Here is a 21,381-nt window from a genome sequence, read left to right as displayed (position 1 = left end):
CTTACCAGAGACTCCACGACAAGACAGAGGCCAGAGAAATGCCAGTCATGCAATCCGTTCTCTGCACTATTCACCTGTGCAGACTATGGCGTCATTGTAACCTTTTTAACCTTCGCGGAATTCAGATGAAAACGCAGGATTATATATATATTAGTTGGTGACGTCCTAGAGTCATAAGAAAAAGTTGATAAAAACCGGGCATATTGAACTGAAAAGTTGGTGCAGCAGCCTCTTATGGTGGTGGTATGCAGTATGCTATGCTGCAGGCAGAGGTCATTTCTCAATCTCGGCTGCCATCTAGTGGGCAAATACAGTCCGTGTCAAATCAGCGCCATTGGTCAGAATACAGTATAGAGTTGACTGGATTACAGATAATACAAGCATGGCTTTCCCCATAAAAATAAAAAGGTGAAATAATAGAAACTATTCTATTGGAGAATTATCTTTGAATTGCAATTGAAGGGTTACAGGCTTAACCATCATACAAACATGTATATTTCATGGATCTAACCGTTGGAGAAATTGTGCATCTTTATCAGATTCTTGGAATAGGTAGAAATGCTCTATAGTCATTGGCACACATTCTTATCTTGTGAACCACTCAAACTTTAAAATATATACCTAATCTAATCATACAATTTCCCCAATTCCTCCAAAATTCCAACCGATCACAGGCTAAAATGGCATAATAGGTTGAAGTTCCATGTAATAACTTAGTTTCTGAGCAGGTTTACATTCTAATAACATTTTCTGTAACACATACTGGGTGTGGGTGGACTCCAGGCATAAGCGACGTAAACCGTAGGGCCCCGGCCTCTAGTGCCCTCCTCCTCCGACAAAAACAAATAAACAATAATTAGGAACTCAATTTACTGTTGAGTTATAACAGTGGAATACACTGTTGTGCCGCAGCAGGTTTTCTCCTGTTAAATCGGTCATTGAAAGTCCCGAGTGGCGCAGCGGTTCTCAGTGCGAGCAGCGTCATCACAGATCCTGGTTTGATTCCAGGCTGTATCACAACCGGCCGTGATTGGGAGTCCCATAGGACGGCGCACAATTGGCCCAGCGTCGTCCGGGTGTGGCCGTGGTAGGCTGTTATTGTAAATAAGAATTTGTTCGTAACTAACTTGCCTAGTTACATAAAAGTATTTTTTAAAACTGGCAGTCGTTCAAATTAGCCATGTCAGCGAGCAATTTTTAGATTGGTAAATTAGTCTAGCCAGCTATCTGAATTTGTAGTACTCATGGCCGACTCTGGGTGTGACTTCTTCCACTTCCGCATGAAAGCATGTATTTCTCCCACAATGTCTGAAAGCACATAAACAATCAACCTGAAAGCAGAAGCAGGTTATGGCCAAACACACATGTACACACGTACACACACACACAGGCTAATATTAGAGTAACCTAACTATAAAGATTAACGAGGCTAAACGGCAAAATACACTCACACATTTAAATTGGGCCATTCGTCTCAAAATGTAAATGTATTCTTTAGAAGACTTTATTTTTTTTAATCGCCCTGGGATATGAGCTGATCGCCTTCCTAAATTTACATTTAAAATGGTTAGGATTTAGGGTAGGAACGTCCCAAAGATCTCGTATAGCACTGGTCGCTGCCTGAGCTCCACCGGCTCATCGCTCAGTGATGTGCGCAGGCGCCGTTGGGAGGTAATGGCCGTGTTCGAGAGGATCAAAATCGCAATGTATCATGGGTAAATTTTGACTGAACGATCTACAATTAGTAGGGAGTCATTATTTATGATGGAACGTGATTTGTAGATAGTTCAATCGGCAGTCATTGGATGCTCTCGAATACGGCCAATACTTGCCAATAAGATCCGTGTTGTTGTGTTTCCACTAGATAGCACAGCCACAAAGTTATGTCGTAAAAATGTATGCAAACAAAAATGAGAATTTTGGTCTTCATTCAAGGTTAGGGTTAGGCATAATGTTAGCAGCGTGGTTAAAGTTACGGTTAAGGTCAAGTTTAAAATAAAATTTTAAGAAGATACATTGTAGAAATAGGCGGGGTTTATGAGTTTGTGGCTGGGGTAACTAGTGACGACCGTGTTGTCATAATCACCCATCCGTACCCGAGTGGGTGCAGGGTGATTCTCCTATTGTACAGAATAGGATAGGGGGAACCATGGCATACTTGCGAGGCGCCCCATCTAATATCCAACGCACAGAGAATATGAATTCTGCGCGATTTTTGTGCTGAGCCAAGATCCTCTATTTTTAAAACACAAAACCAGGACCTCGGATTATTTCGACACGCACCATTTTGATCGAAGAGGTCCATGATGGAGCACATCAGAACGCCAAAGGTAAACCAACCCTATATTTTAATTTCCATCCTATTCTTTGAGTTTAGTTAATCCTGTTCCTAAATGAAACCGCATTTCAGTTGCGTCTTCTAAAGATGTGAAACGTTGCTGATTCGTGCCATCCCCTTTCTCATGTATCCAACATTCAGGGTTCCTGAAAATATAACAATCATACTCTCCGCAATGTATTTTCCTGGTTAAACCGTTGCAAAATTGAACACTCAAAAACATAGCTCATATGATGGCATGCCTGTAAATCTTGACATTAGAATTTGCACAATCCGTTTCATTCTTGTCCTGGCTTCTTGATGTTTATTCTAGTCTGCCGCGGGCATTTCTCCGCTGTGGATTCTAGCATAAAGGCAATAGGCCTCAATAAGGACACATTGTTACAGAATCCTGCGGTAGGTTACTTCTATTAAACAGTTATAACATTCCAGAATCTCAGACAGTCATATCTACAACGACAACATGTGTAAACATTGAGTTCTATAATAACCTTGTTTTTATGAGAAGATATGCCTCCACCAATACAGTCAATCACACACATTCAGTACATTGTAGCCTATAGATATGATTACATTCCGTGTTGACCCCATTTATACTTGTGTGTGTGTGTGTGTTTTTGTGTCTGTGGCCCTATAGGTGGAGAATGTCCGCCTGATTGACCGTATGGCCCCTAGGAAAGCCATGGTGGGGACGCTGTACCTCTCCGCCACACACACCATCTTCGTGGAGAACAACCCAGAGACACGCAGAGAGACTTGGGTAGGAGCTAGGAAGTGATACCAGTTGTTTCAACAGACCACATTCTGACACGAGACCTATCACAAGTCGTCTGGCCTGACACTCTTCTGACACAACTCCCCCTATCTACCCTGTGTGTGGCTTCCTTCCTGCCTTCTCAGAAAGATAGTATTGATTTGCTCCGGCACGTTGGAGACTCACCTCAAGTCAATGGACCTCATCCAATACATTTCCTCTTTAATGGATATCTTCTTCATACATATGATGTGAGATTTATCGGTGTATTTAGGCCTTCTGAAGTGAACAGGAGTGGAAACCTTTTCTCAGGGCCGGATTCCAAAACGGGCACAGATGGTTGGGGCCCCCCTGGAGGTCGTGGGCCCCCAGATAGCATATGATAGCAACATTTGTGGAATTACAGGAAATCAGCTTTAAAATCTTCTTTTTTGTCTCTCAGCCCCATGAAAAAATTTGTAGAATAGCAGGAAATTAGCTTTAAAACAAAAAAAACGAATTCTCAGCCTCATAATGTGAACAAAAGCATGATGAGCTATAAAATAGCACATTTTCTTCCCAGCCCCATACCAACAAAGTGTAGAAATGCAGGAAATTGGCTTTAAAACTGCAACGTGTTCTCTTATCCCCATAAAAACTATAGTTTAGTACAAATGTAATTTGTCAGTTATTAAATGCATTGCTTATCATAACACAAAACTAATACTTATGTAGTAATGTCTGCTGTCCATTATTGACAGACGACTGCTGCGGGTGAGTAATCTGAGTGAAAAGTAAAAAATAAAAATAAAAAACTTACCTACCCTTCCACTTCCAGAATTGTTATATTTTCAACTTAGCAATAGATGCCACTGTGACAGCCGGCCCCCTTACCATTGGCCCTAACCCTTCGATATTTGCATACCTGAGGGATCTGAGGGATCTGGATAGGTATCAGCAGTATAGTGGTAGAGCTTCCACCATATTGCCATCCCCTTACAGATCTGCAAACGTCAAAGTGTTAGTTGTTGTCAAGGAGAGGGGAGTGAATTGGGACCGTCTGTGAGAGTTCTCGGTTGTCATTGACAGGTGCTCCACAGCATGGTGGCCAGTGTGGAGCGGCCGCCCACCACCCCTTCAGGAAGCCACCTGGTCGTCCACACTAAGAACTTCCAGGTGGTTCAGCTGCTCATCCCCCAGGAGAGGGACGCCATGGATGTCCAGGCCTCGCTTGCACGCCTCTCTCGCCCAGGTGAGAGAGACTATCACCTTTCAGAACCCATTCACCTGGGTCCTGTTCAGTAGGGACACAACTCTTTGAACTGGAATGGAACAAGGAGGTACTGCCAGGAATATACCACCTGGCCACTGCTGGTTTGCCTCTGAAGTTAAGCAGGGTTGGTCCTGGATGGGAGACCAGATGCTGCTAGAAGTGGTATTGGAGGGCCAGTAGGAGGCACTTTTTCCTCTGGTAAAAAAATAATGATATATATATATATATATATATATGGTAGGAGGCACTTTTTCCTCTGGTAAAAAAATAATAATATATATATATATATATATATATATATGGTAGGAGGCACTTTTTCCTCTGGTAAAAAAATAATGAAATATATATATATATATGGTAGGAGGCACTTTTTCCTCTGGTAAAAAAATAATGAAATATATATATATATATATATATATGGTAGGAGGCACTTTTTCCTCTGGTAAAAAAATAATGAAATATATATATATATATATATATATGGTAGGAGGCACTTTTTCCTCTGGTAAAAAAATAATGAAATATATATATATATATGGTAGGAGGCACTTTTTCCTCTGGTAAAAAAATAATAAAATATATATATATATATATGGTAGGAGGCACTTTTTCCTCTGGTAAAAAAATAATGAAATATATATATATATATGGTAGGAGGCACTTTTTCCTCTGGTAAAAAAATAATGAAATATATATATATATATGGTAGGAGGCACTTTTTCCTCTGGTAAAAAATTATAATATATATATATATATGGTAGGAGGCACTTTTTCCTCTGGTAAAAAAAATAATATATATATATATATATATATGGTAGGAGGCACTTTTTCCTCTGGTAAAAAAAATAAATACAAATAAAATATATATATAGTAGGAGGCACTTTTTCCTCTGGTAAAATATAATAAAATATATATATATATATAGTAGGAGGCACTTTTTCCTCTGGTAAAAAATAATAAAAAAAATAATAAAATATATATATATATAGTAGGAGGCACTGTATTGTGTTATCATACGATAAGTCATATTGTGTCGTGGTTACATGAATCTGAATCATTTATTGTGTAGTGGTTAAATGAATCTGAATCGTTTTTTGTGTCGTGGTTAAATGAATATGAATCATAGTATGATCATATGATAGACTGCTGTGTTGTTTCTCTGTTGTCACTGCTTGTTTCACTGCTTGTCCTTCAATACGATCCCAAAATGATTTTAGATGATTTTAACATGATTCATGATCAAATGTGATCATTTGTTTCTATCTGTTTTGCCCAGAGAAATATAGCGAGCTCTACTGCTTGTCCATCAATCCCAACGCTAACAAGGAGGAGAGGGAGGAGTCCTGGAGTTTCCTAGACCTGCAGGCAGACTACAGACGCATGGGCGTGCCCAACAACCTCTGGGTCAGCACGCCAGCCAACAGCGAGTACAGGGTTAGTCGTATTACAGTCCTCTTCTGATTTTAACCACTATAGTCTTAATCAGATAGTGAGCACAGGGTTAGTACAGTCCTCTTCTGATTTTAACCACTATAGTCTTAATCAGATAGTGAGCACAGGGTTAGTACAGTCCTCTTCTGATTTTAACCACTATAGTCTTAATCAGATAGTGAGCACAGGGTTAGTACAGTCCTCTTCTGATTTTAACCACTATAGTCCTAATCAGATAGTGAGTACAGGGTTAGTACAGTCCTCTTCTGATTTTAACCACTATAGTCCTAATCAGATAGTGAGTACAGGGTTAGTACAGTCCTCTTCTGATTTTAACCACTATAGTCTTAATCAGATAGTGAGCACAGGGTTAGTACAGTCCTCTTCTGATTTTAACCACTATAGTCCTAATCAGATAGTGAGCACAGGGTTAGTACAGTCCTCTTCTGATTTTAACCACTATAGTCCTAATCAGATAGTGAGCACAGGGTTAGTACAGTCCTCTTCTGATTTTAACCACTATAGTCTTAATCAGATAGTGAGTACAGGGTTAGTACAGTCCTCCTCTGATTTTAACCACTATAGTCCTAATCAGATAGTGAGCACAGGGTTAGTACAGTCCTCTTCTGATTTTAACCACTATAGTCTTAATCAGATAGTGAGTACAGGGTTAGTACAGTCCTCTTCTGATTTTAACCACTATAGTCTTAATCAGATAATGAGCACAGGGTTAGTACAGTCCTCTTCTGATTTTAACCACTATAGTCCTAATCAGATGGTTAGTACAGTCCTCTTCTGATTTTAACCACTATAGTCTTAATCAGATAGTGAGCACAGGGTTAGTACAGTCCTCTTCTGATTTTAACCACTATAGTCCTAATCAGATAGTGAGTACAGGGTTAGTACAGTCCTCTTCTGATTTTAACCACTATAGTCCTAATCAGATAGTGAGCACAGGGTTAGTACAGTCCTCTTCTGATTTTAACCACTATAGTCTTAATCAGATAGTGAGCACAGGGTTAGTACAGTCCTCTTCTGATTTTAACCACTATAGTCTTAATCAGATGGTTAGTACAGTCCTCTTCTGATTTTAACCACTATAGTCTTAATCAGATGGTTAGTACAGTCCTCTTCTGATTTTAACCACTATAGTCTTAATCAGATAGTGAGTACAGGGTTAGTACAGTCCTCTTCTGATTTTAACCACTATAGTCCTAATCAGATGGTTAGTACAGTCCTCTTCTGATTTTAACCACTATAGTCTTAATCAGATGGTTAGTACAGTCCTCTTCTGATTTTAACCACTATAGTCCTAATCAGATGGTTAGTACAGGGTTAGTACAGTCCTCTTCTGATTTTAACCACTATAGTCTTAATCAGATAGTGAGCACAGGGTTAGTACAGTCCTCTTCTGATTTTAACCACTATAGTCTTAATCAGATAGTGAGCACAGGGTTAGTACAGTCCTCTTCTGATTTTAACCACTATAGTCTTAATCAGATGGTTAGTACAGTCCTCTTCTGATTTTAACCACTATAGTCTTAATCAGATAGTGAGCACAGGGTTAGTACAGTCCTCTTCTGATTTTAACCACTATAGTCTTAATCAGATGGTTAGTACAGTCCTCTTCTGATTTTAACCACTATAGTCTTAATCAGATGGTTAGTACAGTCCTCTTCTGATTTTAACCACTATAGTCTTAATCAGATAGTGAGCACAGGGTTAGTACAGTCCTCTTCTGATTTTAACCACTATAGTCTTAATCAGATGGTTAGTACAGTCCTCTTCTGATTTTAACCACTATAGTCTTAATCAGATGGTTAGTACAGTCCTCTTCTGATTTTAACCACTATAGTCTTAATCAGATGGTTAGTACAGTCCTCTTCTGATTTTAACCACTATAGTCCTAATCAGATGGTTAGTACAGGGTTAGTACAGTCCTCTTCTGATTTTAACCACTATAGTCTTAATCAGATAGTGAGCACAGGGTTAGTACAGTCCTCTTCTGATTTTAACCACTATAGTCTTAATCAGATAGTGAGCACAGGGTTAGTACAGTCCTCTTCTGATTTTAACCACTATAGTCTTAATCAGATGGTTAGTACAGTCCTCTTCTGATTTTAACCACTATAGTCTTAATCAGATAGTGAGCACAGGGTTAGTACAGTCCTCTTCTGATTTTAACCACTATAGTCTTAATCAGATGGTTAGTACAGTCCTCTTCTGATTTTAACCACTATAGTCTTAATCAGATGGTTAGTACAGTCCTCTTCTGATTTTAACCACTATAGTCTTAATCAGATAGTGAGCACAGGGTTAGTACAGTCCTCTTCTGATTTTAACCACTATAGTCTTAATCAGATGGTTAGTACAGTCCTCTTCTGATTTTAACCACTATAGTCTTAATCAGATAGTGAGCACAGGGTTAGTACAGTCCTCTTCTGATTTTAACCACTATAGTCTTAATCAGATGGTTAGTACAGTCCTCTTCTGATTTTAACCACTATAGTCTTAATCAGATGGTTAGTACAGTCCTCTTCTGATTGTAACCACTATAGTCCTAATCAGATGGTTAGTACAGTCCTCTGTTGATTTTAACCACTATAGTCCTAATCAGATAGTGAGTACAGGGTTAGTACAGTGCTCTGTTGATTTTTCTGGTTTTGATAGAGTATTGAGTTAGTTATAGTCCTGATGTTGAGTACTGGGTTTGTTCAGTCTGGGTCTGATATTGACTATTGGGTTAGTAGCAGGGGTTGGAACTGAAATAATTTTCCAATCGTTTCATTCTGAACAGAATACGTTTAGTTTTGTTTCATTCCACTGTTCCGGCCAGCAAAATAACGTTCTGAACAGAATACATTTTGTTTAGTTTCATTCCACTGTTCCGGACAGTAAAATAACATTCTGAACAGAATACATTTTGTTTTGTTTCATTCCACTGTTCCGGCCAGTAAAATAACATTCTGAACAGAATACATTTTGTTTTGTTTCATTCCACTGTTCCGGACAGCAAAATAACGTTCTGAACAGAATACATTTTGTTTTGTTTCATTCCACTGTTCCGGCCAGCAAAATAACGTTCTGAACCGGTTCCAAGCCAAATAAAGAACCAGTTTATATCGTTCCTTTGTGTTCCTTTTTTAACCTGTGAAATCAACAGTTTAACAGTTAGCTCATGGAGGAACTTTGAATGTTCTTTGAGCTAGCTAGCTAACAAGCTTGTGTGTGTGCAGAGCGGCACCAGAATTATAAACGTCTTACTATGTTGCAGTTAATAAATCAAACATGACACGTGATAACTAGCTCTAAATTATCAGCATTGGAAAAAGTTAATCCATTCTTATCTAGCCAATTAAAAATCTCTCTCCCCATCTTCTGAATCAAGCTTGTAACGTCAATACAGTAGCCTATGCTTTGTAGGGTGGAGTTAGCCAAACAAGCACACGCACAGGCAACGATTTTCAGTTTGCAGGCAGACACTGGACTACGTTTGAGTGACAGAGTAAGGGCTTTACATAGGCGTTTTGTTGTGGGACTAGAAAGAAAAAAAATGCCTGGAAACGTAAAAGAACGTTATTAACCGGTTCTGTTCCGGAACAGTTGGGTTCATTTTTGTTCTAGGTTCCGTTTCTGTTCCTTTACATTTTTTGCTCTTTTTCGGTTTTCTGTTCTGTGAACCGGTTCCAACCACTGGTTAGTAGTATAGTCCTCCTCTTCTAAAGACTTTCTCTCTCTGCCTGCAGGTGTGTGATACGTACCCATCAGAGCTGTTTGTGCCAAAGTCGGCCACACCTCCAGTCATCGTGGGGAGCTCTAAGTTCCGGAGCCGAGGGCGTTTACCTGTCCTGACGTACTTCCACCAGGATACCCTAGTGAGTGGATGGGGCATACTATCTGGGTCAATGGTGTGGGTTGACTCTGGAGAACAGTTGTTTTATGTTTGTTTCATTTAGGTGATTCGTCATGTTTAATACTTATACCTGAACCAGTCACGGGTCGGAATATTGTGTTTTCTGTTTAAAAATGTCAAATGACTTTCATGACTGTTTAAATGTGGGCTTTCGCTTGGCATGCCAAGACACACGCAGGATACTAGCTACTAGGATACTAGGATACTGAGCTGGATGTCATCACCAGTCACTTTAGCGTCTGACCCCTTCTTCTCCCAGGCTGCTATCTGCCGCTGTAGTCAGCCCCTGTCCGGCTTCAGCGCTCGCTCCCAGGAGGATGAACAAATGCTGGAGGCCATCATGAAGTCCAACCCGGGCAGCGACTACATCTACGTGGTGGACACCAGGCCAAAGGTCAGAGGTCACCATAGATAGACCCCGGGGTCAGGAAGTGTTGATATACTGTAACCTAGAGGTCAAGAGCGTTGGGCCAGTAACCGAAAGGCCACTGGTGCGAATCCACGAGCCAACTAGGTGAAAAGTCTGTCGATGTGCCCTTGAGCGAGACACTTAACCCTAATGGCTCCTGTAAGTCGCTCTGGATAAGAGCGTCTGTTAAAAGACTAAAATGTAACATGTAATGATGTCGTCAACAGTACGTATTTGACTGTATTGTGTTCTAATGATGATCATCTCTCTCCAGTTGAATGCGATGGCCAACCGGGCGGCTGGAAAAGGCTATGAGAACGAGGACCACTACGCCAACATCAAACTGCAGTTCATCGGCATCGAGAACATCCACGTGATGAGGAACAGCCAGCAGAAGATCATTGACGGTAATGAGTTCCTCTTTCCCTTCCAACCACGGCCGATGTTCTACTGATCAGTCAGTATTCCTACTCAGTTCACGCACATAGTTGTCAGGTTCATCCATTCCTTTGGGTTGGCTTGTGAATGTCCCACATTGTATGTGTGTATGCATGACTGACCTCTCTTCCTGTGTTGACCCTATAGTGGGTGAGCTCAAGACTCCCTCCATGGGCGACTTCCTGTGGGGGCTGGAGAGCTCCGGTTGGCTGAAGCACATCAAAGCCGTGCTGGACGCAGGCGTCTTCATCGCCAAGGTGATACACACTGGGCAGGGCGCGCGAGCACACACACACACACACACAATGGGTATATATTTCAATAATGTCATACTGCGATGTGTGTGTAGGCGGTTGCGGAGGAGGGTATCAGTGTGGTGGTCCACTGTTCGGACGGTTGGGACAGGACGGCCCAGGCCTGCTCTGTAGCCAGTGTTCTCCTGGAGCCTTACTACAGGACTATGAAGGGACTCATGGTAAGGCTTTAGCTTCCGTTCATCACACACTATCTACAGTCTACGTCATGGCACGTACAGACTCTCTTCTACTGTGATCCAATCCAGAGATCTAGTTAGCACACGTGGGGCCAGTTGTCCGGACCGCGGCGTCTCCATGAAGTATGTGTTTAGTCCAGGACTAGACATGGTCTGGGAAACTGGCCCGTCGGGTGCAAGAAAGACTTCATCTCTTCTTCCTGTCTTTTATCTTTTAGCTGCTAATCGAGAGGGACTGGGTGTCGTTCGGTCACAAGTTTTCACACAGGTCAGTCCGTCTAAGAACCCAACTCCTAACTCTACCGTTTGGTAGAATGAAGGTCCCTGCAGTGCCATGCATTTTACCTTCTCAAGTAGAGTCCTTCATCAGAACGAGAAGTGCATTTGTCACCGACAACATACAGCATGTCCGACCTACGAACCGTGTCGGCCGCCAGCGCTGGGTGCCTCTCGCCACGTGTTCCGCCATGTGTGCTGCGCTCAGGTCAGATCATAACCCCTGTGAAACTCAGCCGCTTTAGCAGCGACTGTCTGTCTCAGGTTTCAGTTAGGGTTGGTGAAGTAGAGTTATTCCACATCTTGGAGGTGTTTCACTCCAGTCTGTGCATGTTCTCTTATCAGCTGAAGTCATTGGCTAGATTAAAAAGGCACCTGACCTTGATACAGTTGCCAAGAGGCATTACTGTTTAACCAGTGGGGTATAAAATTGCCATGACAACGCCCCAGGATGACCTATTTGTTCTGTGGTGGAAATTCCAGGGACACCTGACGCCTATCTTAAAATGAATCACTCTTTATTATCAGCAAGCTGGAGAGGTTACAACAAACTCTGCACACCATACAGGTCTATTAGAAGCTCCGCTGGGGCTGTCCCAGCAGTTGTCTAATAAACGGCTATACACAGACAAGTTATATTTGCATGATTTAGCATAATTCATTCATCACTACCGATGATTGAGCTGAGCAATACCTCAGCTCAGCTGTAACTGAGCAATACCTCACGAGGCTCTCTGTCTCTGCGATACCTCGGTTGTTCCCATAGCAATATTCTGGGCATACTGCTAAGTTGAGGAACAGTGATAGTGATAGATTCCTCCATACACGATCAGTCAGTCACATGCATGAACCTTTCTAATTGGTTATTAGAAAGTAGCATTGAGTCGATACATAACACTTCCCTCACAGTTCTTTAAATCTGCTTAAAAGGGGCAATCAGCAGTTAAAAAATGTAAGCTTCTTTTACTCCAACGTTTGTAAACAAAGAAAACGTAAACAAACACTATGTAGCCTCCAAACATGGTTAAAACTATAATTTTGTTATCAAGGACGGTCAATCCTCGCATCCATAGCTCTGTCTATGAATTTGAGAGGGGTTACATCCCTCAGCTTTTCACCAAACCAGAGGCAGGGAGACCACTTTGTTTTTGTTTCTACTGCTGATTGCCACTTTAAACTCCTTATGAAAGTCTTTTAAGCCGCAGTCTTTCCTTCTCTGCAGGTACAACCATCTGGAAGGTGATCCTAAGGAGGTGTCCCCGGTGATAGACCAGTTCCTGGAGTGTGTGTGGCAGCTGTCAGAGCAGTTCCCCTGTGCCTTTGAGTTCAACGAGCGCTTCCTGGTTCAGCTGCACAGACACGTCTACTCCTGCCAGTACGGCAACTTCCTGGGCAACAGCCAGAAGGAGAGGAGGGACATGGGGTGAGACTGAGGGCGCCAATGTGACAGAGGTAGTTCAGTGAACCGTGCTTGTGTTACACGAATAACCTTGCCTGAGGCGTGAATACTTGTGTTAGCTCAGCGGGCTAACAACCTTGTGGTTCATAAGGCCGCTACAATCCCATTCCATGCAGGTCTCTGCCTTTCTTACAGCAAGCTCTTCTGTACTGTAACCCCTCTCATGTATCACATCTGGTGTGGTTTTCTCCAACGTTGGTCAGGTTGCGTGAGAGGACTCACTCCCTGTGGCCCCAGCTGTGGAAGGACAGGGCACAGTACGCCAACCCCTTGTACAGGGCTGACCACACCCAGACTCAGGGGATGCTACGGCCAAACACCACCCCTTACTGCTTCAAGTGAGTTACTGCACCCTCTCAGTAGACTCACTGGGAAAACGAGTGAAAAAGCTAGGACTGGGACACTGAATGGTTTTTATTTACTTTGTGTCTTTGGGTACATCTGAGACGAAGGGTTGTGGGTTAAAACCCATCAGATGGTAGCCTGTTGTAGAAAGCACTTTACTTTGTAGTACAGTTTAGATCCAGAGGGTTTGTTCAATAGTTGTATTACGGTTTAGATCCAGAGGGTTTGTTCAATAGTTGTATTACGGTTTAGATCCAGAGTGTTTGTTCAATAGATGTAGTACAGTGCATCTTGTCTCCAAGGATGTGGAAGGGCATGTATAACCGTGTGGAGAAGAGCTCTCCTCCGCGCCAGACGCCCACCGACTTACTGACAGCCGTCAGGGAGGAGACTCAGCAGCTGGAGGAGGAGCTGACCAATCACCAGGAGGTAGCACCGGGAGGGACGGCCCAACCGGGCACCAAACAAGGCATACAGACACGCTCGCGTAACGCTCCCAATGAACGCTGCTCTTTAAGGCCAATTTACAATGTTATCAATGTATTATTATCATTATTAATCACAATTAACTAGTTTATGCTGTTTTAACAACTATATCGTTGGGTTTTTACAGGGGAGGGGGCAAACACCATCAAGTCAAAGAAAATGTGTCTCAGAGGGGCGTTCAACAGGAGGGTTTCTGTTACATGTACAGTAGTCTGCTAGTAGTCTATAGACATAGTGATTCATTCATATTCTGTCCCAGACTTACTGGTAACACTTGTCTTTTCATTTTTTCCTCTGTCCATCTTCCAGAGGATTGCAGCCCTGACAAAAGCGGATCAAACTAAGGGTAATGCGGGTCAGAGGAAGATCAACAAAGTGTGTGAGGAAGAATGCAGGCCAGGTGGGCTGGCTCCTCCCACTGGAGATGGCCCCTTCACTAGCCCCCCTCAGGGCTATTCTCCCTCCCAGGGGGGGCCCCCGGGCTCGGCTATGACCCTGCCCTTGGGGCCCCCCAAGGGCCCTGGCCCTGACCCCGACGACCTCTCCTCGGCTTGCAGCGACATGGAATCGGGCGTGGCCGACCTCAGCAGCCGCTCCTCCAGCGGCGGCGACGACAGCAAGGACCCCGACGAGGCCGTCTACTGCACGGCCTGAGCGAAAATGGCGATCAATGAGGGGCTTGCCATGTTGACGAAGGCACTTTGCATTGACAATTGAATATCCAATTGGACTGGATTTGACTTGTGATTCTTTTGTTTTGTGTGTAGTTAGTATCGGAGCACAACATGAGCACCTGCCGGGTATTGTGGTAACACTGGGTAGCCGTAGTGGATGTTTGAACCCCATACTAGTGTAAAATGTGAACAAAAATATTCCAGGACCAAACGTTTACAGCAAAGGCAAAATACTGGTGTGTAATATTTTGTCTTAAGCTATTATGTTGAGTTACAATGTACGACTGACTGTACAACATTTTAAAACTAAATGTACATTTGTTTGTACTTTCCTTCAGACCAATGCATTACATTGGTCGCACCAAGTAGGACTACCCCTCCGAAATCTATTTGTCCCTTCTGAAGTCTGAACTTCTGAACAAGCATAGAGGCTACAATGTTTCCCAGCGGTATATCATGGTCGTGATCAGGAGGCAAAGAAAACTTCAGAAAACGATTAAACGTTTCACTACGTTCTGCACTTATGAACACGACCCAGATAACACTGTCAAACACGGCACATGTTCTTGGTACATTCATCACCACCCAGTCTAGTTATGTTTACTGTCTCGTTCCAATAACCTGCCTTCTAACACAAATGAAGAAACACCGCACTTCTCAACTAGCCTGGATGAACAGAAATGTCCGCGTTGCCATGACTAGGCTTTTATTTGGTCTTGAAATGAAGTGAACGTTGCTGCTTATTAGTAATGAATCGAGAGACATACTCTTTCCTTTGGAAAGCCCATTGAACTGCGGTAACCTTTTCAGATGGTTATTCCCATTGCTGTGTATATGTAACTGTGTATACGAGTGCAGTCACTAGCGCTGTAGTATGAACACTTAGGACACATTAGAAACGTTCCAATATCAACACCAGCGCACCACTTAGAATGCATGGCCAACACATTGGTTCAATCTGAATGGGATGTGGGTGTGGATATTGGACCTCAAATCTCTTTGTGATAGGTAGCATTAGCTAGCCTGTGTACCATTCTGTTTCTGTCCTCTTGCCAACGGCCTACAGGGTTAGCTGACAACAGCACGAAAATATGTGTGTGCGCTTCAAAGGGGCAGAAAGCCGCGTGTTGTTAAGGTCCTGGATGGACAGATCACTAGCAACAATGACAAACTGCCATGTGGGGGGATCACAGGTGGCTTGTTTCATCTTGTTCTTGATCTATGCTAATATGGCTAACATTTGCTAGCTAGCTAACCAACAACTGTGACAATGTGTTTGAGAGAAACTCATTGTGGAACTTTGTTTTCAATAAACATTGGAGACTAAATATAGTTTACATGTTGTCAACAATCTAAGCCAACCACGTCTGTTTTGCCCCATTTTGCGCACGTGTCGGTTTTGTTGCTAAACAACCAACCCGTCTATGGAATGGTCATGGCTTGACAATGAGCAATGGAGTTGGTAAGAGCACAAACAGATCTGGGACCAGGCTAAGTATTAGACTGTTGAGAAACCACTTGTATGGTCAACCTGGGAAAACAACATGGCTGATTCCAATGGATCTCCTTTCCACTGTCGTATTTAGTGTTTACTGTATACGTTGTTGTAAATGACCTGAAATAAACTATTCACTGTCAAAGGGAAATTACATTTGATGTGCTGGTTTAAAATGCATTATTTTACAGAACGGGATAGAGTGTACATGAGGTTAATGAACATGACTGTGCATTTCAGTCACACTAAAATGCAGTACACACACTGGTCAGATGTTAATGTTAGAAAAAAAGAATAATCAGGAATTCTTAGTAAACAAATGTTCTGAATGGTTTATTAACCTAAAGAAATTAAATAACATAGTACAAGGTGTCTGATTATAATAAAGCCTATTATTAACATTATTTAAATACAGTATCAGTTGTAGTTGGGTGTTCAGCAGCGTTAGCAAACTCATCATCCAAATTCAAGTAGGTATGTATGTATGAGACAAGTCATACCATCATCATCATCACTGGAAACTGTATACTGAAATGAGTTCAAAAGCCTAGTTCAGGATTACAATTCATACCACAATGGTTGCTTCTTAGCCTCTATCAACACCAAGATGTGCTTCTCCTCTCTTTAGGGGTGTGTTGCTGGTAGATACATCTCCATACTTGAGAAGAGAAGAGAAGAAATGCAGCCTATGATCAAGACAAAAATGGAACATTGTTAAACCCATCATTGCTCTCAAGTATAATCATTCCTTACATCTATGAATTTGAGAGGTTACACTTCTCCAGTTGTTTACCAAAAAAAAAAAACCTTTGTAGTTGTTTGAATCTCAGATTGCCCCTTTAAGGTCAGATTACATAAACCCTTCGTACAGTGTGTACTTCATCCAACAGAGTGGCGTTAGTGTGTTTACCTTTTATAAACATGTGTGAGGAGGGGAAGGGGCTCAGTGGCTGCTGGGGAACTGTCCGTGTGTGTTGATGGACTGTTGCAGCTTCTCCTCTTTGGCCCTTCTGCTGTGGCAGAGCTGTACAGCGAGCACACACACACACACACACACACACACACACACACACACACACACACACACACACACACACACACACACACACACACACACACACACACACACACACACACACACACACACACACACACACACACACACACACACACACACACACACACACACACATTGACTACTGTGTAATAGCCAGTATTTACATAGAATCCCATTTCCTGGTTGTTGACTTGTTGCAGTACACCTTGTTCATATTACCACAGAGATGTTTATACAGAGTGTAAATAGCGTCTAGACAACAGCTCAATGCTTCCCGGCTCTCTTTTCCTGAACTATGTTATGATCCTTCTAACTCTGCTAGTTCAGTGACTGGTGAAACACAGACATATCCATCCACACACTATAGAATGCTGTTTGGACAACAAAGACGTGTTGAAATGTTGAAAAATACATCTGAGGTAGAATTCTGCAGTGTGCTGGTATCAGTTTTTCATTACTTCATGTCAGCTTGTTGACTTGACTTTTTGACAGTTAGTTCAGTTTTACCGTCCTCTTCTCCATGAAGTTGGCCAGGAAGTCGTCGATGTCCGTCTTGCCCTCCAGGAAGCTCTCGGCCGTCTCCTCTGACTCCTCCTCCGCCTGGTGGGCTGCCACCTTCAGACGAGCCTGCAGGGCACTCAGACTGCAGCTCTGGAGAACAACACAAGTTCATAGATTGACACTTAAAAAAAAATAACGTTTTTTTTTTGTTTTCAAACCTCAAAATGGACTCAGACGTCAAGCCAAATCCACACCTTACATCATCAGTTGTGTTGTGAATAATCTGGACATGTTTCAACCCCAAAAACATGGACAAGATGAGCAGCAAATAAAACGACTCATTGCCTGGGTCATGGACAACATTTATGTACTTTTGAGGTTAGAAAACGTGATCATCACGTGTGTGTTTGGTGAAGGGAAAACCTCACCTCACTGATGTCATGCTGTCTCTGCATCTTGGTCTCAAAGGCCGATTTGTTCTGGGTTAGCTGCTCGTACTGTCAACACAACAAGTAAGAAACAACTAGCGCTCACAACACAATATACCGTCTATAGCAGTCTATAGCAGTAGGACTGATCCCGACCAACATTTCAACTTGGCTCAATGGTGCAAGGTGGTATCAGCTATAACGTTAGTAACAAACTGACAGTTGTCATGAGACATTCATACAGGTAGAGTGTGATTGCTAACGTATATTGACACAGACCTTCTGCATTCATTAGCCAGTGAATGTGTATTATTCAACAGCAGATAGCCTAGTGGTTAGAGCGTTGGGCCAGTAACCAAAAGGTTGCTAGATCGAATCCCCGAGCTGACAAGGTAAACATATGACGTTCTGCCCCTAAACAAGGCAGTTAAACCCACTGTTCCCCGGTAGGCCGTCATTGTAAATTAGAATTTGTTCTTAACTGACTTGCCTGGTTAAATATATATATATATATTTTTTTTTTTACAAATTCTCACCTTGAACAGCATTTCTTGTCTCGTCCCCTCCAGCTGAGGTTCCAGATGCAGGTTCTTCTCTGGGAGAGAGATGACCAAGACATGTCAGTGTGTGTCCCAGGGCAGCAGTGAACTCAGCTTCAACACTTCCCCACTTTCTAGCACACACTCATTTCACTACCTGCCCATATGAACTGACTGAGGATCTGTGTAACCATAGCGATTATGAGCTTGACACCAAAAGTGTCTCTCTGGGGACAGTTTGAACTTTTGGGCTCTCTATTTGGGCTCTCTGGGGACAGTGTGTGATTTTGGGCTCTCTGGGGACAGTTTGGGCTCTCTGGGGACTTGGGCTCTCTGGGGACAGTTTGGGCTCTCTGGGGACAGTTTGGGCTCTCTGGGGACAGTTTGTGATTTTGGGCTCTCTGGGGACAGTTTGTGAATTTGGGCTCCTGGGATAGTAGCGCTTCATCTCCTTACTGAGTCAGATGAACTCATGGATAAAAATGTTATGTCTCTGTGTGCAGTATGAAGGGAGTTGTAGGTCATTTCTGGCACCATTGCTAACTAGCATTAGCATGACTGGAAGCTCAAAATAACCATGGTCCTTGCTCTAGCATTTGTTTGTGTGTACATGGTGGGCTTTGGCTATACAGTGTCACCAACTGCCCAGTCAAGTTTAGCAACCACCACTAGTGTGTAGGGAGACTCACTGGCCATGTCCACAATGCTGTTGACCAGCTCCTCCTTGTCAGTGGTGACCTGTTTGAGCTGGGGCAGACACACAAACAACTCCAGCAGCACGTCCTCCTGCTCACTCATGTCCTTCAGCTGGGACACACTGGGGACAACACACACAGGCAGTCAGTCAGAGAGGGATATGGTGGGACAGATGGATGAAATCATACCTTGAAGGCAGAACCCAGTGTGTCAGAGTGAGCAATGAGCTGTCGCCCACTCTCAGCTATGATGTGGGCGTGCCCCAAGGGTCAATACTAGGGTCCCTTCTGTTCAGCCTGTAAATTAATGCTCTGCCTGTACTGGGTCTGAAGTTCAAATGTATGCAGATGATACAGTGATATATGTGCATGCAAAGAACAGACAACAAGCTGCACAAGAACTTACTACTGTAATGGTCCAGGTGACAAAGTGGCTCAGTGACTCATGTTTGCATCTCAATGTGGGAAAAAAAGTCTGCATGTTCTTCACAAAGAGGGCAACAGATGCTACTGAGCCAGATGTCTATGTGTCAGGGGAGAAGCTCCAGGTGGTATCTGATTTTAAGTACCTTGGCATCATACTTGGTTCCAACCTCTCTTATAAAAAGTAGGTGAACAAGGTAACTCAAATAACCAAATTCAACTTAGCGAATTCGCGATTCATGCGAAATTGTTTGACTACGGAGGTAGCAAAACTGTACTTCAAATCTATGATACTTAACATACTGCTTGACTAGTTGGGCCCAAGCTTGATGTACAACATTAAAACCTATTCAGTCTGTCTACAAACAGGCTCTCAAAGTGCTTGATAGGAAGCCCAATAGCCATCATCACTGTTACATCCTCAAAAAGCATGAGTTCTGCCTCCCGGGGGGCGCAGTGGTTAAGGGCGCTGTACTGCAGCGCCAGCTGTGCCACCAGAGACTCTGGGTTCGCGCCCAGGCTCTGTCGCAACCGGCCGCGACCGGGAGGTCCGTGGGGCGACGCACAATTGGCCCAGCGTCGTCCGGGTTAGGGAGGGCTTGGCCGGTAGGGATATCCTTGACTCATCGCGCACCAGCGACTCCTGTGGAGGGCCGGGGGCAGTGCACGCTAACCAAGGTTGCCAGGTGCACGGTGTTTCCACCGACACATTGGTGCGGCTGGCTTCCGGGTTGGATGCGCGCTGTGTTAAGAAGCAGTGTGGCTTGATTGGGTTGTGTATCGGAGGACGCATGACTTTCAACCTTCGTCTCTCCCGAGCCCGTATGAGAGTTGTAGCGATGAGACAAGATAGTAGCTACTAAACAATTGGATACCACGAAATTCGGGAGAAAAAGGGGCTAAAATTCAAGGAAAAAAAAGAAAAAAAAACATGAGCTCCTGAGTTGGGAAAATCTTGTGCAATAAACTGATGCTTGTCTTGTATTCAAGATCCTAAATGGCCTGGCTCCTCCTCCACTCAGTACTTTTGTTAAACAGAAAACCCAAACCCATGGCAGCAGATCCACAAGGTCTGCCATGAGAGGTGACTGTATAGTTCCCCTAAGGAAAAGCCCCTTTAGTAAATCCACTTTCTCTGTGAGAGCTTCCCATGTCTGGAACATACTGCAATCAGACACAAACAACTGCACCACCGATTACACCTTCACAAAAAACATGAAGACATGGCTAAAGGCCACTCAGACTTGAACATAATCCCCATCTTTGTATGGCCTTTTTCCATGTTGTCTGTAGCTTGTAGGTGTGGAAACACTGTTGCTTTTACATATTTTGTTTAGTTGCTTTCTGTGATGTGTTGCTCTGTCTGCGTGCTGCTTGTTAATATGTTGCTCTGTCTGCGTGCTGCTTGTTAATATGTTGCTCTGTCTGCGTGCTACGTGTTGCTTGATCTATGTTTCTCTGTCTGCGTGCTGCTTGTTCTATGTTTATCTGTCTGCGTGCTGCTTGCTCTATGTTTTTCTGTTTGCGTGCTGCTTGTTCTATGTTTCTCTGTCTGCGTGCTACGTGTTGCTTGTTCTATGTTACTCTGTCTGCGTGCTACGTGTTGCTTGTTCTATGTTTCTCTGTCTGCGTGCTGCTTGTTCTATGTTTCTCTGTCTGCGTGCTATGTGTTGCTTGTTCTATGTTTCTCTGTCTGCGTGCTACGTGTTGCTTGTTCTATGTTTCTCTGTCTGCGTGCTGCGTGTTCTATGTTACTCTGTCTGCGTGCTACGTGTTGCTTGTTCTATGTTTCTCTGTCTGCGTGCTACGTGTTGCTTGTTCTATGTTTCTCTGTCTGCGTGCTGCTTGTTCTATGTTACTCTGTCTGCGTGCTACGTGTTGCTTGTTCTATGTTTCTCTGTCTGCGTGCTACGTGTTGCTTGTTCTATGTTTCTCTGTCTGCGTGCTACTGCTTGTTCTATTTTTCTCTGTCTG

The 21,381-nt window shown here is 43.1% G+C and overlaps 2 protein-coding genes across 3 annotated transcripts; one reads left to right on the top strand and one right to left on the bottom strand.

The window, feature by feature from the left end:
• The first annotated feature begins 1,704 nt into the window (after window positions 1–1,704).
• On the top strand, window positions 1,705–15,920 carry LOC139419073 (phosphatidylinositol-3-phosphate phosphatase MTMR7-like). 2 transcript variants are annotated; one of them, XM_071168992.1, is made up of 14 exons: window positions 1,705–2,330; window positions 2,976–3,098; window positions 4,161–4,323; window positions 5,622–5,779; window positions 9,523–9,651; window positions 9,949–10,083; window positions 10,373–10,505; window positions 10,684–10,793; window positions 10,886–11,011; window positions 11,248–11,297; window positions 12,528–12,728; window positions 12,968–13,102; window positions 13,412–13,578; window positions 13,905–15,920. In XM_071168992.1, exons 1-14 carry the CDS (start codon window positions 2,304–2,306, stop codon window positions 13,937–13,939), a joined length of 1,692 nt encoding a protein of 563 aa, XP_071025093.1. In that variant the 5' UTR covers window positions 1,705–2,303; the 3' UTR covers window positions 13,940–15,920. The 2 variants fall into 2 exon arrangements, with proteins under 2 accessions (XP_071025093.1, XP_071025092.1); XM_071168991.1 differs by having other exon boundaries at window positions 2,104–2,330; window positions 13,412–13,538; window positions 13,905–14,343.
• A 166-nt stretch (window positions 15,921–16,086) lies between these two features.
• Window positions 16,087–19,574, bottom strand: LOC139419721 (vacuolar protein sorting-associated protein 37A-like). Its single transcript, XM_071169709.1, has 6 exons — window positions 18,979–19,574; window positions 18,287–18,345; window positions 17,751–17,819; window positions 17,329–17,472; window positions 16,675–16,788; window positions 16,087–16,450 (listed from the first exon to the last, which is right to left on the bottom strand). The coding sequence occupies exons 1-5, from the start codon at window positions 19,085–19,087 to the stop codon at window positions 16,708–16,710; spliced, it is 462 nt and encodes a 153-aa protein (XP_071025810.1). The 5' UTR covers window positions 19,088–19,574; the 3' UTR covers window positions 16,087–16,450; window positions 16,675–16,707.
• Window positions 19,575–21,381: the final 1,807 nt, after the last annotated feature.

Source organism: Oncorhynchus clarkii, chromosome 10, assembly GCF_045791955.1.
Source record: "Oncorhynchus clarkii lewisi isolate Uvic-CL-2024 chromosome 10, UVic_Ocla_1.0, whole genome shotgun sequence".
Taxonomy (NCBI): Eukaryota; Metazoa; Chordata; class Actinopteri; order Salmoniformes; family Salmonidae; genus Oncorhynchus; species Oncorhynchus clarkii.
The sequence above is the reverse complement of the archived record's forward strand: the minus strand, read 5'-3'. Positions and strand labels throughout refer to the sequence as shown.

What these genes read in the sequence shown, in the direction of transcription:
- LOC139419721 (XM_071169709.1), bottom strand. Translation starts at nt 19,087, where the DNA reads ATGAGTGAGCAGGAGGACGTGCTGCTGGAGTTGTTTGTGTGTCTGCCC. An exon ending in GACAAGAAATGCTGTTCAAG is followed by an intron (nt 17,820 to 18,286) that starts GTGAGAATTTGT and finishes TTGTGTTGACAG; the next exon opens with TACGAGCAGCTAACCCAGAA. An exon ending in ACTTCATGGAGAAGAGGACG is followed by an intron (nt 16,789 to 17,328) that starts GTAAAACTGAAC and finishes CTCGCTGTACAG; the next exon opens with CTCTGCCACAGCAGAAGGGC.
- LOC139419073 (XM_071168991.1), top strand. Translation starts at nt 2,304, where the DNA reads ATGATGGAGCACATCAGAACGCCAAAG. An exon ending in CAGGCGTCTTCATCGCCAAG is followed by an intron (nt 10,794 to 10,885) that starts GTGATACACACT and finishes ATGTGTGTGTAG; the next exon opens with GCGGTTGCGGAGGAGGGTAT. An exon ending in AGCTGACCAATCACCAGGAG is followed by an intron (nt 13,539 to 13,904) that starts GTAGCACCGGGA and finishes TCCATCTTCCAG; the next exon opens with AGGATTGCAGCCCTGACAAA.